Source organism: Hypoxylon trugodes, assembly GCF_022578975.1.
Source record: "Hypoxylon trugodes strain CBS 135444 unplaced genomic scaffold F4822scaffold_9, whole genome shotgun sequence".
Taxonomy (NCBI): Eukaryota; Fungi; Ascomycota; class Sordariomycetes; order Xylariales; family Hypoxylaceae; genus Hypoxylon; species Hypoxylon trugodes.
This window is the reverse complement of record NW_026250024.1, coordinates 63,526-78,379: the sequence shown is the minus strand read 5'-3', so window position 1 is coordinate 78,379 and position 14,854 is coordinate 63,526. Positions and strand designations below refer to the sequence as shown.

Below are 14,854 nucleotides of genomic sequence, written 5' to 3'. Positions count from 1 at the left end.
ACGAATTCAAGGATCTGCAGCTAGGGGGCGGGTATACGCGAAGAGAAAAAAAAAAAAAAAACGTTGAAGATGATAAGTTGCGGGGATCCCGTGAGCTCCATTGGCGGAAATCGTGTTCCTAGATTAGTAACTAGATGGGACGAGAATACATAGTTTTTAGTACCTTTTATCTAGGTACACCCTTGTCATCTTGCCGTCTTTGGTTGGCCCTTGTGAACCTTGTGAACTAGCAGCCTAGGTACCTAGGTACCTGGTATAGTTGTTTCTGTCCCGCTAATGGTAAATTGTCCGCTGTGGGTTCTCCCGTATGAATGGGAAAGATGGAAAGGTCATGTCGCATCTTTACATGGATACATTTCGAAAGAAGACCCTAGTATACCTGAATCGTACATATCGTTTCAGAACCTTATAAATCTTTCTCGTTCTTGGAGCCTCCACTCGCATATCCTTGTCCGTTACATTAGGTACCTACATACCTAGGTAGGTACGTAGGTACATACCGTAAAGGGCTACGTTGACGTCACGAGGTCCCTATTTTTGTTATTGTTGAGGAAAGTATCATAGTAGATTGTCATTCGGTTACTACCGAACTAGACCAAAAGTAGCTAAGAAAGACCCGTAACAAGACGAGAATCGTGAATTGCGAATTGAATGAGACCTCGCGCTTAGATCATCATCCTGGTCGTGGTTGAATTGGAATTGAACCAATTAATGGAGAAGGACGAGGGCCAATCGGTATATCTTTCAAGGGGGTCCGTTCGTATTACTCGCTAGCCTCAGCCCCAGCCCCAATCTCAGCCTCAATCTCGTTCCTATTAACCGAAACCCTATAACTCGTCATTCTCGCTCTATGATTGGTCAACGCCCGAAGTCGATCTTTCGTTACTCTTTCAATTGATAGATTTGATTGGTCCACACACCAAGCGCGTGCATGTCGCATTTTACTTATTCTGGTAAAGAGGAAAGCCATCATAGGTCGTGCCGTCTTGGTTCATGTATGTATGTTATGACTTAGGAATTCAATATTGATATTTGTTATTTGACTTTCAATGTAATTCCCCCCTCTCTCTCCTTTTTACTATTATTCATTTTTCTCTCATTGATCTTACCCAGGTAAGTATCCCGTGATGGCTATCATGAAATTAATCGGGGGTTTTAATGTTAGAACCACACCACTTGATTATCGTATATCCTATATCCCATCTCCACACATAGCAATAGGCCTCCCATGCATATCTACCCAAAGTATTCAATTCCTGACATCGTAGGTATATTTTTTTTTCTATATTAATATACTGGCTTTGATTTACATTCGACTCATCAATCGCTGCTGACCATCAAGAATATCATCAGCTAAATTTATCAATCATCGTGAAACCCAAAGTCGTCGGGTGCGTACGACGTTGGCACACCATCGCATCATGTTACGGTCTCGGACTATGACTTGAGTTGGTTCTGCTCTTTTAAAAATAAAAAAACGATACTTGAATGTCTCTTTATGACGATTGGATAGCAACTATTCTAAGCCGTCTAAAGTTACCTCAAGGCTACCTTCGGAGGTAGTCAAGACCTCATGGAAATTACCCTAATAGAGGTATGTCCGTGGATACGGGGGACGCGGCCAAGAGATGTTCTTGGAAAATCCGATTCGCCATCGGATTTACTATCATTTCATCTAAGCTCGCACAAGCGACGAAGCAGTCCGAATTGAAGGTCCTAATTATACGATAGCTAACGCCATCAATCAACGCCATCCTACAACATAGGACGGATATTATACACAGCATCAAGCTATCCCGAGCTTTACCGCAAATGTACATATGAATCGATTGGTAGGTATTTGTATCCCTTTTCAATTCAATACGACGTATTTATCCTCGAAGCTATTTTCGACCACTCCGATTTGTCGCCGAATCAACACTTTTGTTCAATCCATTAGCTTGCCAATAAATAAGAAGGGTCGCCGGCAATCTTAGCAAACACTCTGCAAGTTTACCTAGGTAAGTGTTTATTACATTTAGCACACCTAAAGAAGAGCAAATGATACACAGCTACCACCGCATCTCCTGTTTCTCAGATGCTTCTCAACAGATAAGTCCATTCCTCTCCCACAGAGCTAAAAATATTATGCTGCGTCGCATATGACTGCCCAGGATATTCTGACTCCGATTTTGATCGTTGATAGTCTTAATACCCTCGTCATGTCAACTGAGCGCGGGAGTTCGCTTTGGTACCTGATGAGTATTCGACGCTGTATTGAACCGTCTTTTGGATCTGTAATCCCTTGTCATCCTGCAAAATATATTCCTCCGAGCCAGAGCCGCCCTTTCGAAGGTTCGATAAGGCTATGTCATCTCTTCTAACCCTGCCAATGTCGTCGTTATCGATGCGCGCCCAACTCCCCTCATCCGATTTCGAATTGTTCCCCATGTTGCTGCCTAGAATAGACCTCGGGAGATGGTCGGCAGTGTAGCAGTGCTTATCAGAATGCTCGCGTGAATCGGCGTAGTAGCTTGGCATCGCTCTCGGGAAACATTTGATAATTAGAGGGCGGATCTGCGGGAGGCATGCACACACAATGGCTACGTTCATCTCGATGACTGTCCACATAGTGGACGCGATATCGTAGGTTGGGTCTGGCGACTTTGCCTGGAAGTCGAGGGTCGTAACTCGTAAGCAGGATGTGATGATTACGCTGTCGCCCGCGCCGTTAGCATGATGATGCGAATGAATGCGCAGGACAAGAAATCTTACAATACACCAAGGGCGAATACCATGACCAACGCGACCTTTTGGACCCTGGGGACTTGCAAAGCGTACACGAGCGGCATCGGCAACGTGAGGATAATAACATCACTTGCAATGGAAAATCCGGCATTCGCGTACCAAAATCGCCCGTTGTCGATGCACGTACCCTCGAGGGACTTGTCGAATGCCTTTGTGATAGGCACGCATTGACATATAGTGGCCGTGACGGAAGCAACAAAGTATAGAATCACACAGACGAGCATTACGCGACAAGCTAGCCTAAACCATTTGGTATTGCCGAAGATCCTTAGATAAAGAAATAGGATAGATGCCTTGGTCGAATTGATGCAGGCCTTGTAGGTAACCTGGCAGAGGTAAAAGTACTACATGAAAAGGGGTTAAAGGGCGTCGGACATCGATAACAAGAGGCATACCTTGAAGGCCTGATACCTGTAGTCGGGGGATAGAGTCGCGATGTGTTTACCGTAACCGTATTGACAAGCAGCGAGCATAACTCCGTCCGAAGCCAGCGCAAATGCCTGATTAAATGATTAGCATGAACTACTTGTCTACCTACGTGTAGTCTCATCTTACTAGAGAGAATAAGATAATAAAATCATCCGCGCCTAGCTTTAAACCGCATCCCACTCGCGCCCAGATTCTGGCGGCGACGACAATGGGACAGATGGCGAGGAATACACCAACAGGAATATAAATCGTTCTAGCATTGCTTTGGTGGTACTGAGTCTCCCCGGTCGGCGAACCGAGTCCCGCAACACTTGACATGTTGGCAGCACAGCGAGAACAGGTCGGATACGTACAATCCGAAAGAACGATTAAACTACGAGGAACCGGGCTACTGAACTGCTACCGCTAGGATCTTAGTTGGGTATCATGCGCGCGAGAATCAATCTGGAATCGTAAGTGGGAAAATTAGAGTGAAAGCTGCCTAGCCGCCAGCGGTGGACGTAGATGAGCACCCTCTCCTAGGAAACTATTGAACGGGAATTGTGATGAAATTGAGGTTGTTCAAATAAAGTAGGACCCGCCTCTATGAGAAATACGGAGAAGGAGAAGGAGAAGGAGAAGGAGAGGGAGAGGGAGAAAACTAAATTGGGTGATGATGAGGTAGGATAACGTGGTTGTGACTCCCTTGGGAAAGCACCAAGGTGCCTTCCTACTCAGGGTACGTAGACGTAGACCTTAGACACATGTAGTTAACTGTATAGATTGTATATGTGTATGATGGCTCTTTCCAAAACAACCGAGGTGTTTAGACCAAACCCAATTACAGCCTAGATTAGGTATGCTACATATCGGCAAGTGCTCTGATATAAGACAGTTAAGGAAGGCGTAGTCATCAATACGGCATTATGTCACCATATAGAACGTAATTTTCAGCCCCTTTATTCTGAATTCCGTTTATTGATACCATACAGAGTTGAAAGTAACGCCTCGATATAAAAGACGGCAACGAGTTTCTTTTCATTCGTCCAATTAACGGTTTGCCGAGAAAGGAATATTCGAATAGACCAGCCACATTGAAGATCTTTGTATGGCTAATCGACACCGACATACGATAGTTATGATTTGTTACGGTACGGGGGGTTGGTATCGCTCGCCGTCTATTTCTTGTTCCATTCTATGCCTTGTCGTGCTGTGATTCATGATTGACCAGAGTTGGGCATAGCCAGTCCGTGATGAATTTTTTTTGGAATCACTTCATCCCTTCCATTATCAGGGAACCAAGACAAAACTCCGGTAGTCTTTATGTGAGACATGGCACACATTAGTCATTTAAACCGGGGTACACCTGGGCTTCTGTAATGCGAATAAGGCATTATGAGAAAAGTAGTCGAAAAGGCTTTCGATAGTCGCCGTCGTTACTAATTCTGTGTTAGTGGTACCTATCTAAGAGAAGAATGAAGAAAAGTTGCTTATTTAAGTCCGGTAGTTTATTCATCGGCTGCCTGAATAGAATTGGGAGTCAAGTCGTGCAAAACTCGTTGTTATTCGGTAGAAGAAGGTAGGATATCGGGACGTATTTTGGGAGGGATTCTTGCCTATGTCTGCCGCGTGGAAAAAGTAAAAACTTCGATCATTGCCGTTGTTAGATTATATGGCGAATTATTGAGAGAGGCTATTGGTAAGACAGGTCCGAAAGATGTGAGACAAGAGCCCGCAGGCGTAGAGGTATCTCTCGGCTAAAAAGTAGTTGCACATAGATATCGCTTCTAAACTACGCCTATCTTAAGCTAATCTATATTCTATTGGCGTGATTGGGAGTGCTTGGGAGTGGCTTGGACGTACATATTCCACCATCTAAACTTGTACACAGTAGATGCTCAGGTACAAGTCTGTACTATGGTATTACTCATATAATATGGGTGATATGGTGGTATCGGAGCTGCATGAGCTACGGTTACTCTGAATTACCTATGCCGTGCCGACTCTTCAACACCGTACATATATTCCCATTACTCTCCACCTACATGGATCACATGCATGTCACCCCACGCTCAACCTATGTACTAGCACGCATTGAATTACTTTGTTTTTAAAGGCATGTAGCCTTTGAATGGATCCTGTCTACGATTTACATGGAGCCGGACTTTAACTCTTGGTGATCTAGGAAAGGTTAGGATAGATTGAGCTCTATTCTACTTGGAGTCTGGATATCGTACTAATAGACAGCAATGGCGCGCAAAGCACTGAAACCTCTACGTATCCGTCAGTGGCAGAGCTCAATTGCCGAGCGATGACCGTTCTTGTGTCCCCGACAATGTCTAGGAACGTGTGGTCACCATGCGACGGAATGTCTCGCGATCAAACGAGAAGAAGAGGCCGAGAGGCAATATAACTAGCGAGAACTAGCTGCATTATTCACAGTGTATACGTAATTAACTCGAGTCGAGAGGTACCGGAAATCTAGAAAAAGAAAAAGTATTGGTCATCGACCTCGAGATAAGGAGAAACTGTTACGCCATTATTTTCAGGTACACAGCTGAACCTGCATGACAGGTGGGAGAACGTACCTAGGAAGATTCGGGTTGACCCGCGAGTCTACGAAATCCTCAAGCGTCTTAGGTATGCAACGATCGCTTACCTTGTCTTCATTTGTTACTATTATGCTTTTTCATTTCCTTTCTCTAGCCCTACCCATATTGCGCCCTGGATTATTTTATACCTCGAGCAGCTCGAATTATTTCCCATCCACGCCAGCTCCCAACTGAATCAACCTTTCGATATGCCGTCCAACATGTCGGAGGAGGAGTTGACTCACGAAGTCAAACCTGCTCCTACCACTATCACCACAATGGACCAAGAGAGTCGAACCGTCTCTTCTGGCATGAAGACTACGTCCGTAGGTCGTCCTCCCGGTACGATCGACGCTCACGCAGAACGTCGTCTTGTCCGCAAGATCGATTTTTATGTCTGGCCGATTCTATTCGTTATCTACGTCATGTCTTTCCTCGACCGTATCAACATCAGCAACGCGCGCATTCAGGGTATGACCGAGGACCTTAATTTATATGGTAGTAGATTCAACATTGCCCTTTTCGTAAGTCAACAGAGATATCAATACTCTATAGGTTTACTTACAACTCGTAGGTCTACTTTGTACCATACATCTTACTCGAGGTACCTAGCAACATGATCCTCAGAAAGGTTCATCCTCCTTACTATCTTCCATTCCTCATGTTTAGTTGGGCCATTATCAACATGTGTATGGGATTTATCAAGACGTACCAGGGCCTTGTTGCGTTGCGCTTTTTCCTCGGTGTGTTCGAAGCCGGAATTATGCCGGCCATTATCTATCTCACATCCATGTACTATAAGCGCCACGAATTCCAAACGCGAATTAGTTTTTTCTTTTGCTCTACCGTGATCAGCGGTGCCTTTGGAGGGGTAAGTCAGTCAATCCAAGTGCATTTGTATTTCGTCCCGAAACTTCTTCGATAGTGTTAACACCTCCAGCTCCTTGCGTATGCCATCGCTAGTCTCAATGGCCGCAATGGCCTCAGTGGATGGCGTTGGATCTTTATTATCGAGGGAGCCGCTACGGTTGCCATCGCTATAATATCTATTTTCTTCATCGTCGACTGGCCGGAGAAGTGCCACTTCCTCTCGCCAGAGGAAAAGCAATTGCTGCAGATGCGCCTCGCGGACGACGGGACGGGTGGTCATGTTCGCATGGATACGCTCAACACGTACGCTTATCGGCTCATCTTAACGGATTGGAAGATCTGGCTTGGCGGTTTTATATACATGGGCGTTGGAACTACAGGTTATGCGACCACTTTCTTCATGCCTACGATCCTGCGTGAATTCGGTTGGGAGGCTCGCGCCGCTCAAGTCCATACTATCCCTGTTTATGCAGTATCTGCAGTGGGCATGGTATCCGTGTCATACCTGTCGGACCGGCTCAAGCATCGATATGGCTTTATCATGTTGGGCTGCGTCATCGCAACGATCGGCTACGGAATTTTGCTGTGCCAAGGTGGCCTCTCGAGCGAGGCTAAGTACGGCGCGGTCTTCCTAGTGTCTTTGGGAGGGTTTGTCTGTAATCCTATTGCTCTCGCCTGGCTCAATAACAACGTTGCGGGACATTGGAAAAGATCGTTCGCCTCTGCCATCCAAGTCGCCCTAGGTAATGTTTGCGGCATAGTAGCCGCAGTCATTTTCCGTGAGGACGAAGCTCCGCGTTACCCAACGGGTTACGGTACTGCTGTCGCGCTGATGTGGTTCGGTGCGATTGCAGCGTCTCTGCTTTTCGCAGGTCTGCTCGTGGAGAATAAGATGCGCGATGCAGGCAAAAGAGATGGGCGATTGACTCACCCGAAAGAAGAAGTTGATAACATGGGGGATTATCATCCCTCGTTCCGATTCACCTTGTAAATCATGAATTGGATGGTATTTTGCTTTCTAGCGTTTTGCTCTTTTAAGAAACGAAAAGGGATTTGAACTTGTAAAGGACAAAGGGAGACGGTGCTACATACGCGAGTGGCACTAGGACGATTGTACGTCTAGATTTTAAGTCTAGAAACGAGGTTTATGCCGTTTGAAGATTGTTAATGATGATCGCTGCAAAATTTCCTAGAAACTGCTCTGTTTTCGTATCTAAACGGAGCGGTGGCGGCCAAATACATCGCCGAACATGCCATACGGAGATCGAACTCGATCGGAGAGGCTCTACCTAAAAATCTCGAGTCGGACAATCGTGTTCTAATCGCGCGCGCGTACGAACCATCCGACAGTAAAAAGACGGTTGATTTAACTCCCTGTATATATTGCCTTATCCTCTAACTGTCGTACACATATTGATACATCTTAAATCCATCATCTTTCCACAGCGGCCCAGCCCCTGATGTACCACTAGAGCTTATTTTCCCTCGACAATCCATAACAGGTTGCCTCCATAAATCATTATCGTCATCTCTCAGTATAGAGGCACCGTACGCTTAGGCCCATGAAACTACTGGCCGGATAACTCTTCCTAACCAAGATTGCTCCCCCTCCACGTTTGTGATACTTGATATAAGCGACCGCCACGAGTGACGTAGCATTTCTAAGAGTCGATATAACGTAGAAATTGGGAACACTATGTAAATCGGCAGGGAAATTCCAACGCGTCCAAACGCTCCGGGTATATGCCATATTCCGAAAGAGTGAAAGAAAAATTGACTCAACATTGCCTTGGCCTGAAAAGCCAATCAATTCCGTATAACAGTATCTCGCAGTGATTATCATTATTTTACACCTGAATTGGCATCTGCCGTGGGTGCCTTTTGATATAATAGTGATTATGAGAGGACGCGCGTTCGTGATGGTGCTAGCGTTTAAAGCTCGTCCTTCATGTGCTGGACTGTTTCCTTGATCTTATCAGCAGCGTCACCAACAACGGAGTTAGCCGTATCGCTAGCTTCACTTGCGGCACTGGCTACCGTGTCAGAGGCGACACTGGCAAAGCTCGATGCCGAAGCGATGCCGGTTGAATATGCTCCGGCGAGACGCGAATATACCGACTCGGTAAACGGCGGTTCTCTTCCGATAATTAGTTCCGACACGAGGGAACTGATCGCTGAGTACTGTGATGTTGCGGCTTCGCTAGCAGAAGAGGCATAGTCGTCCGCCAAGACCGTCACAGAAGAAACCTGGCCTGCCGCGGCAGCTGTAGCGGATGCGGCATAGTCGCTAGCGGCGGAGGCGACGTCACCAGCTGCCACCTGAAGGTTCTCGTACCACGGCGTGGGCGTGGGAGCACTATAGACTTGAGAGCTCACACGGCTAACAAGAGCGTCCCAATTCTTTTCTGCCAACTGGGTTGAGTCGGATGCAAGGTCACCGACAGACGATGCTAGGGATTCGGCATTCTCGCTAGCCGCAGAAGCAACGGAAGCGACCGATTCGCTAGCTATCGATGCGACGGATGAGGCAGACCCTTGGATATTAGTTGGTGTTGGTGTTGCAGTTAATGAGCTTAGGGCAGTCGATGCGGCAGAAAGGAATTCGGAATACCGATCGTGCGCCAAACCTATACCTGCATGATAGTTGTGCTTCGCTTGATCGAGTAGCTTCTGTGCTTGCTTTTCTGCGCCTTCAAGATACGTGCTAGGTGTCGGTTCCGAGGCACCGACCGCTACCTTTGCCGCGTCGTACTGCTCTGATGCCCATTTGATGGAGTCGTCAAGGTTTTGCTGGGCAATGGACTGGACCCTTTCCCAGTCAACCGAAGGCACGGTCGGTAAGCCGGGAAGCCATTTCGTAGTGGGAGTGCCATATACGCTTTCCGACGCAGCGGTCATCGCGGCAGTAAGTCTGGAGTTAGCCGAGGCTACAGCACCGAAGTACGCATTAGAAACAGAGCTGAACATTTCTTCGTGAACGGGTTTCGGCTCTCCGTGAATTTGAGCAGAAACAACTGACATGGCACGTGAATAGTGATCCGCAGCACCTGCGATAGCAGCGGTGTATACGGATTGGGCTGCCGAGGTGGTACTAGCTGGAACTTCTGATTGAACTACGGACACAGCACTGGATGCGGAGGAAACAATCTCATCGTCGAGAATCGGTTGTCGTGAGGGAACAGATTGAGCTGCGGCACCGAAGAGGGCGGATTTGACGGTAATTGTGGAAGGTTCTTCGACAGGAAAGGTCGGCTCATCCGGCACTTCAACAATCGTTTCCTGAACCTGCTCTGGACCATTAACTGGGTCGGACGAAGGTAGCGGCTCATCGGAATCAGCAACAGCAGCGGCTGATGTTGACTCGCTTGTGGTGTCGGTGGGCGTAGACGCAAGTGAAGACTGTCTGGCCTCTTCTGACTCTGCTTCGGAGAGGGATACCGTGACGGTCTCGGCATTGCTTGGAGAAAGTTGCTCGTTTGCTGTTTCGCTGACAAACTCGGCACCACTTTCAATATTCTCGGCTACAGATGAAGCCACCGGAGTGGCACTCTGAGCAGCATCTCGGATTGCGGATATAGCTGCTAATTCGGTCATCTCGCTATCGAAATTGTCGCTCGAGTCGCCGGCTACGGCCTTCCAGGTAGCAATCTGCTTCAATCGTGCCAACTCGCTAGCTGCGACCTGCGCAACGTTCATGCCCTCGTTCTCAATTTCCTCACCAGCTGCTTGCGCCGCCAACAAACCAGGGTGTGATGTGATCAGAAGCTTAAAGTCATCCGTCCATTCGTCGAAACGTGTTTTGAGCTCATGGTACTTTTTCCAGTCTTTGTAGGTGACACCTTCCATCCATGCCCATTTCATGCCAATCTTTTGTAACGCGAGGTCACGAGTTTTTTGTAAAATATTATAATGTTCCTCGGCGGCTTTGGTAACCGCAATTTCTGTTTCTTGGTCATATGCCTCGCGCCAAGTGCGGATATCCTGTGCCTTTTCCTTGATTTTGAGACCAGCACCTCTGATAGCAGCAGCTAAAGCCTCGTCTCTTTCAGAATCGCTACCGTTCTTTTCCAAGATCGAAACGATGGACTTTTTTAGAGTATTAAGCTCGGTGGTTGCGGTTTCATTGAGCTGTCTGACCAGAGACTTGCCCATGCCATTAGCATGTCTATCAATCATACGGGCTGCGATCTCGTCGACGCGATCCTCAATCTCGGCGGCGCCCTCCTCGGCCGCTTTTGTAAATTTCCCCTCCCAAAGCTCGAGATCTTCGGTAACAGTCTTCGCGGCATGCTCACGTATTTCCTCTGGCGTGCGTGACCCCTTCTGCTCAACTTTCATCTCGAGCGGCGCTTGGGGGGTTTCGGAACCTTTTTCGCTCGCGGGGGGTTGAGATTCGGGCTCGGGCTCGGGTTCGACTACACTCTGGGAGGTAGGAGTCGTTGGCTTTGCGAAACTAGACTTGGGAATGGAACCATGGGGCAGTTAGCATATACATTACACCTATGAAGAGAAGAGGGTCTGCTTACGAATGCGTTTCCTCGATAGTTTCAATATTTGGCTTGACCTTATTTTCGTTATACCTCCCTAGCCTTTGACCAATTCTTACTAGCTGTGGCTCGACCTTCATGACGTAGACGTCCCGCACATGGGGCCAAACGGTAGCATCTAAAAAGGCATACGTCTTATTCCAAGCCCACACGGTCGAAGGAATGGCAGTATCGGTGGTAAATGAATAAGCGGCATCGTAACCTTGCGCAGCGTAGGGTTGTACGAACAGATAGGCTGGAAGGAGCAACTCGTGATAGGTCTGTAGCGCATTAGTTCGAGCGATGTCATAATACGGCGACACAACAGTTGCAACACTTTCGATGTGAGGCGCAACACTTTGATCGTATCGAGTCTTCGCCAAGGCCTGATATTTGCTTAATTCGGGCTGAACGTTTTCCTCCCATTTCGCTTGACCGAATGCTTGAGCCTGGGAAACCTTTGGGCCACCGTACTTGACGGCGTATGTTCGCGTAGGGGTGATGATGATTCGGTCGATAGTGTCGTAGTAGGGCTTCGCGACATCAATGTAGGGAGCGGCGTAAGCATCGTAATATGGTATAACGTGTGGTGCTACAGCAGATTTGACGCGGAAGTAGGGTTTGCAGATCTTGGGGGTCGCGTTGGTGCACTCATCGAGAGTAAGGGGGCATCGGAAGAGAAGGGTGAAGATGGAGTACCACGTCAACAGCCTGTGAATAAAAGACGAATCAGCATTCAGCGTGGGGGTGTATGTAGTACGTATTGTTTACCTTGCGATAATGCTAAAGCCCCAAGTAAAGAAGCTCTTCCTTTTCAGTTCGGCATTCCTCCGCCTGGGAGTTACAGTATGTCCATTTATACCGTTGACTCCATTGACACCGTTGACTCCCTTCAAGGAACCATTCGTGCCTGGTTTGGATTTTTTGTCTCCTACGGCCATGGTAGTACTAGCTTAATCGAAGCTACGATAACTCTTTGCATGAGAGTAAGGTTGGATAGTTTGACAAGTTGACACGCCGACCAGCAAGAATGATGGGTGTTGCGATATAAATTGAGACGCGATGACAGGTGAAACCGACCGGGGTAGACGGGATGGAAATACAGTCCTGGCGTTTTTAGATTAGCATCGAGTCCGCCACTCCATACGGAGAGTAGTAATAAACCGTGAGGTGGACGGCCAAGGCCAAAAAGATGTAGCGTAGATGTTGGGTAGATATTTCAGAAATTAGCAGAATACATGTATGTAATAGAAGGAATAGTATAAAGCGGGTACGGGTTAGAAGGGCAGAAGGGTTCCAAGGTTAGAAGGAGCTTTGACGATGTTTTGTGTGATGGTCGAGGAGCCAGGAGCTAAGGCTGACGTTTCGACTCCCTGCAACAAGTACGAAAAAAAGGTAGGCAACCAAGGGATAATGCAATATATGATAACGATTTAATATCCTTTCTTTGGGTAGTTTCTTCCTCCTTTTATTTTTTAGATTGATACTGTTGCTATTAAAAATAGGATCGAGATGAATTTTAGGTATTTAGGAAGATGATCAAATGAATCTGAAAATAAAGTTGATAGGATGATGGTGAGTAGGTGAATAGCAAATTCCAAAATGTGCATGGAGATGATTACATACATATGTACATGTATGTAGGTACCTTCCTAGGTATAGATACATCGATAAGAGTGGGGTCTTTTAATACATACCTACATGTACCTACTAGGTAGGTAACCTTGGAAGTATCTATATTAACGTGCCACTTCCATTTTTAATTAGATAAGCATATTTGACTATTTCGTCATCGTACATATATCGTATATGACGTATAGCAAAGGCTGTTCCGGATCCCAAACAAGCGCCGACAGAACCGAACCTGGAACTGGAAGGCTACGCAAAGTTGGGTCGGCTTTATATAAACTTGCTTTGAGGTTACCTTCAAGTAGACTGTTTTCAATCGTCCATCTTCGTTTTATCTAAGCGATGAGATGAGTCAAATTGTAATGTCAAATTTCTATGATCTCAAGTACGTGTATATTCATTTGGAAATGATCTTGTTCCGTTACAGAAGTCTTGGACACGGTATTATTCCTTGCATTTGATAGTCTTCGAGATTGATACGTCGTGTTAGATTCGTCATGTTTTATATTGTCCGTCGGGTTCCTTATGTTGGGTTCGTCAATTGGTTCGGTAGGAGATTCGTGGTTTGGGAATGACGGTTCTGTCATATCCGGGATCTGTTAATGATAGATACCAATTATAACTGAGAATCGATTTTAAATACATTATATATTCTTATATATATGATATGTCTTCTAATACCAGGTTAACGTCGAACGGTAACATTAAATAAGGAACAACTTTAAGTAATAAGACAGTATGCATGTCAATGGAGTTTAAAATGATGCTTTAAAAATTTCTATTTTATATTATAAAAAATTAATTAAGAACGACGTCATGTAATAAAGGCGATATCGTATAATAGGGGCGATGTTAAATAATAAGGCCGACATTATGAAATGGAAGCAATGTTAAACGATGTAAACAACGTCGGATGATGAAAACGACGTTAGGTAATAGAAGCGACGTCGAATATTAAAAATAATCCTAGATGACAAGGGCAACATCAGATGGGAAGCGACATCGGGTAAGAGGGAAGTCGGATGATAAGAACGACATCATGTAATGAAAGCGACACTATATGACGGGAGCGACGCCGAATAATAAAAACAAGGTTGGATTATAGAAGCGACGTTAAACGACGGACTAGTGTCTGGTTTCATGAGTCCTAATTTTACTTATTTGATAATACCAGTTATATAATAACGTATGATCATCATTACCTAGGTACCAAAACATCGTCTTTATATAAAAGTATAGTCTAAGTCATAAATGGAGTCATATATTATGATGATAAGAAAGTAGTCATAATTGTCATAAGATAGTCGTAATAGAGCCGTCGTAATAATCGTCGTAATGGTCGTCGTGATAGGATCGCCATTGTAGAATCGCCATGATATGATGGTCGTGGTAAGGCCTATTACAAGGGCTTAGTTATATTATTGTGTAAAGAAAGTGTGACTATAACATGGACCATCATGTACATAACCTCGGAACCCTTAGAACTCATGTCGTCGACAACATTAAAGAGTTTAAGTGTACACTGACGACGATAATGGCCATATGTCAGTGATAGGAGTCGTTTAAGGCTATGAGAAGTCTTGCCGATACATCCCATGACATGTCACCTTGTACATATAAACCAATGATAATCGTAAAAGCGTTGTGGTACAAGTGTCGTGGTAAATGCGTCGTGATAAAAACCCAAGACTCGACGGTACTGCTTACCGGTTAATGTTACAGACGTTTATAAAATCGATATCCTTAAAGTTGGGTATATATCCAACGACTTCCTTTAGTGAGTTGCCCTATGATGTAGTCGCCTACGAGCGAATAGGGGTTGTAAGGGGTGTAAAATCAACCACCAACGTTGTGATTATAGACATATTAAATAAGATGATGATGGATCAAGTTGTAAAATCGACGTATGAATCGAGATGATCGTCAAATAAAACGTAATATACCTGTGTTTCGTTGAATACTTAGGTATCTTTTCAATCATTTACGATTTAGATCAATTCTTATACTCTGACACTTAAACGTCTTAGAAATAATCACATGATG

The 14,854-nt window shown here is 45.6% G+C and overlaps 3 protein-coding genes across 3 annotated transcripts; 1 reads left to right on the top strand and 2 right to left on the bottom strand.

The window, feature by feature from the left end:
• Positions 1 to 1,819: 1,819 nt before the first annotated feature.
• F4822DRAFT_414886 (uncharacterized protein) lies at positions 1,820 to 3,943 on the bottom strand. The gene is made up of 4 exons (XM_051459186.1): positions 3,343 to 3,943; positions 3,183 to 3,287; positions 2,755 to 3,131; positions 1,820 to 2,695 (listed from the first exon to the last, which is right to left on the bottom strand). Exons 1-4 carry the CDS (start codon positions 3,532 to 3,534, stop codon positions 2,200 to 2,202), a joined length of 1,170 nt encoding a protein of 389 aa, XP_051310138.1. The 5' UTR covers positions 3,535 to 3,943; the 3' UTR covers positions 1,820 to 2,199.
• A 2,121-nt stretch (positions 3,944 to 6,064) lies between these two features.
• On the top strand, positions 6,065 to 7,647 carry F4822DRAFT_438409 (MFS general substrate transporter; the record flags this gene model as incomplete). Its single annotated transcript, XM_051462514.1, has 3 exons — positions 6,065 to 6,310; positions 6,361 to 6,657; positions 6,727 to 7,647. 3 exons carry the CDS (start codon positions 6,065 to 6,067, stop codon positions 7,645 to 7,647), a joined length of 1,464 nt encoding a protein of 487 aa, XP_051310137.1.
• Positions 7,648 to 8,020: 373 nt separating this feature from the next.
• Positions 8,021 to 12,757, bottom strand: F4822DRAFT_414879 (uncharacterized protein). Its single transcript, XM_051459185.1, has 3 exons — positions 11,954 to 12,757; positions 11,183 to 11,893; positions 8,021 to 11,127 (listed from the first exon to the last, which is right to left on the bottom strand). Exons 1-3 carry the CDS (start codon positions 12,121 to 12,123, stop codon positions 8,589 to 8,591), a joined length of 3,420 nt encoding a protein of 1,139 aa, XP_051310136.1. The 5' UTR covers positions 12,124 to 12,757; the 3' UTR covers positions 8,021 to 8,588.
• Between the last annotated feature and the right edge of the window lie 2,097 nt (positions 12,758 to 14,854).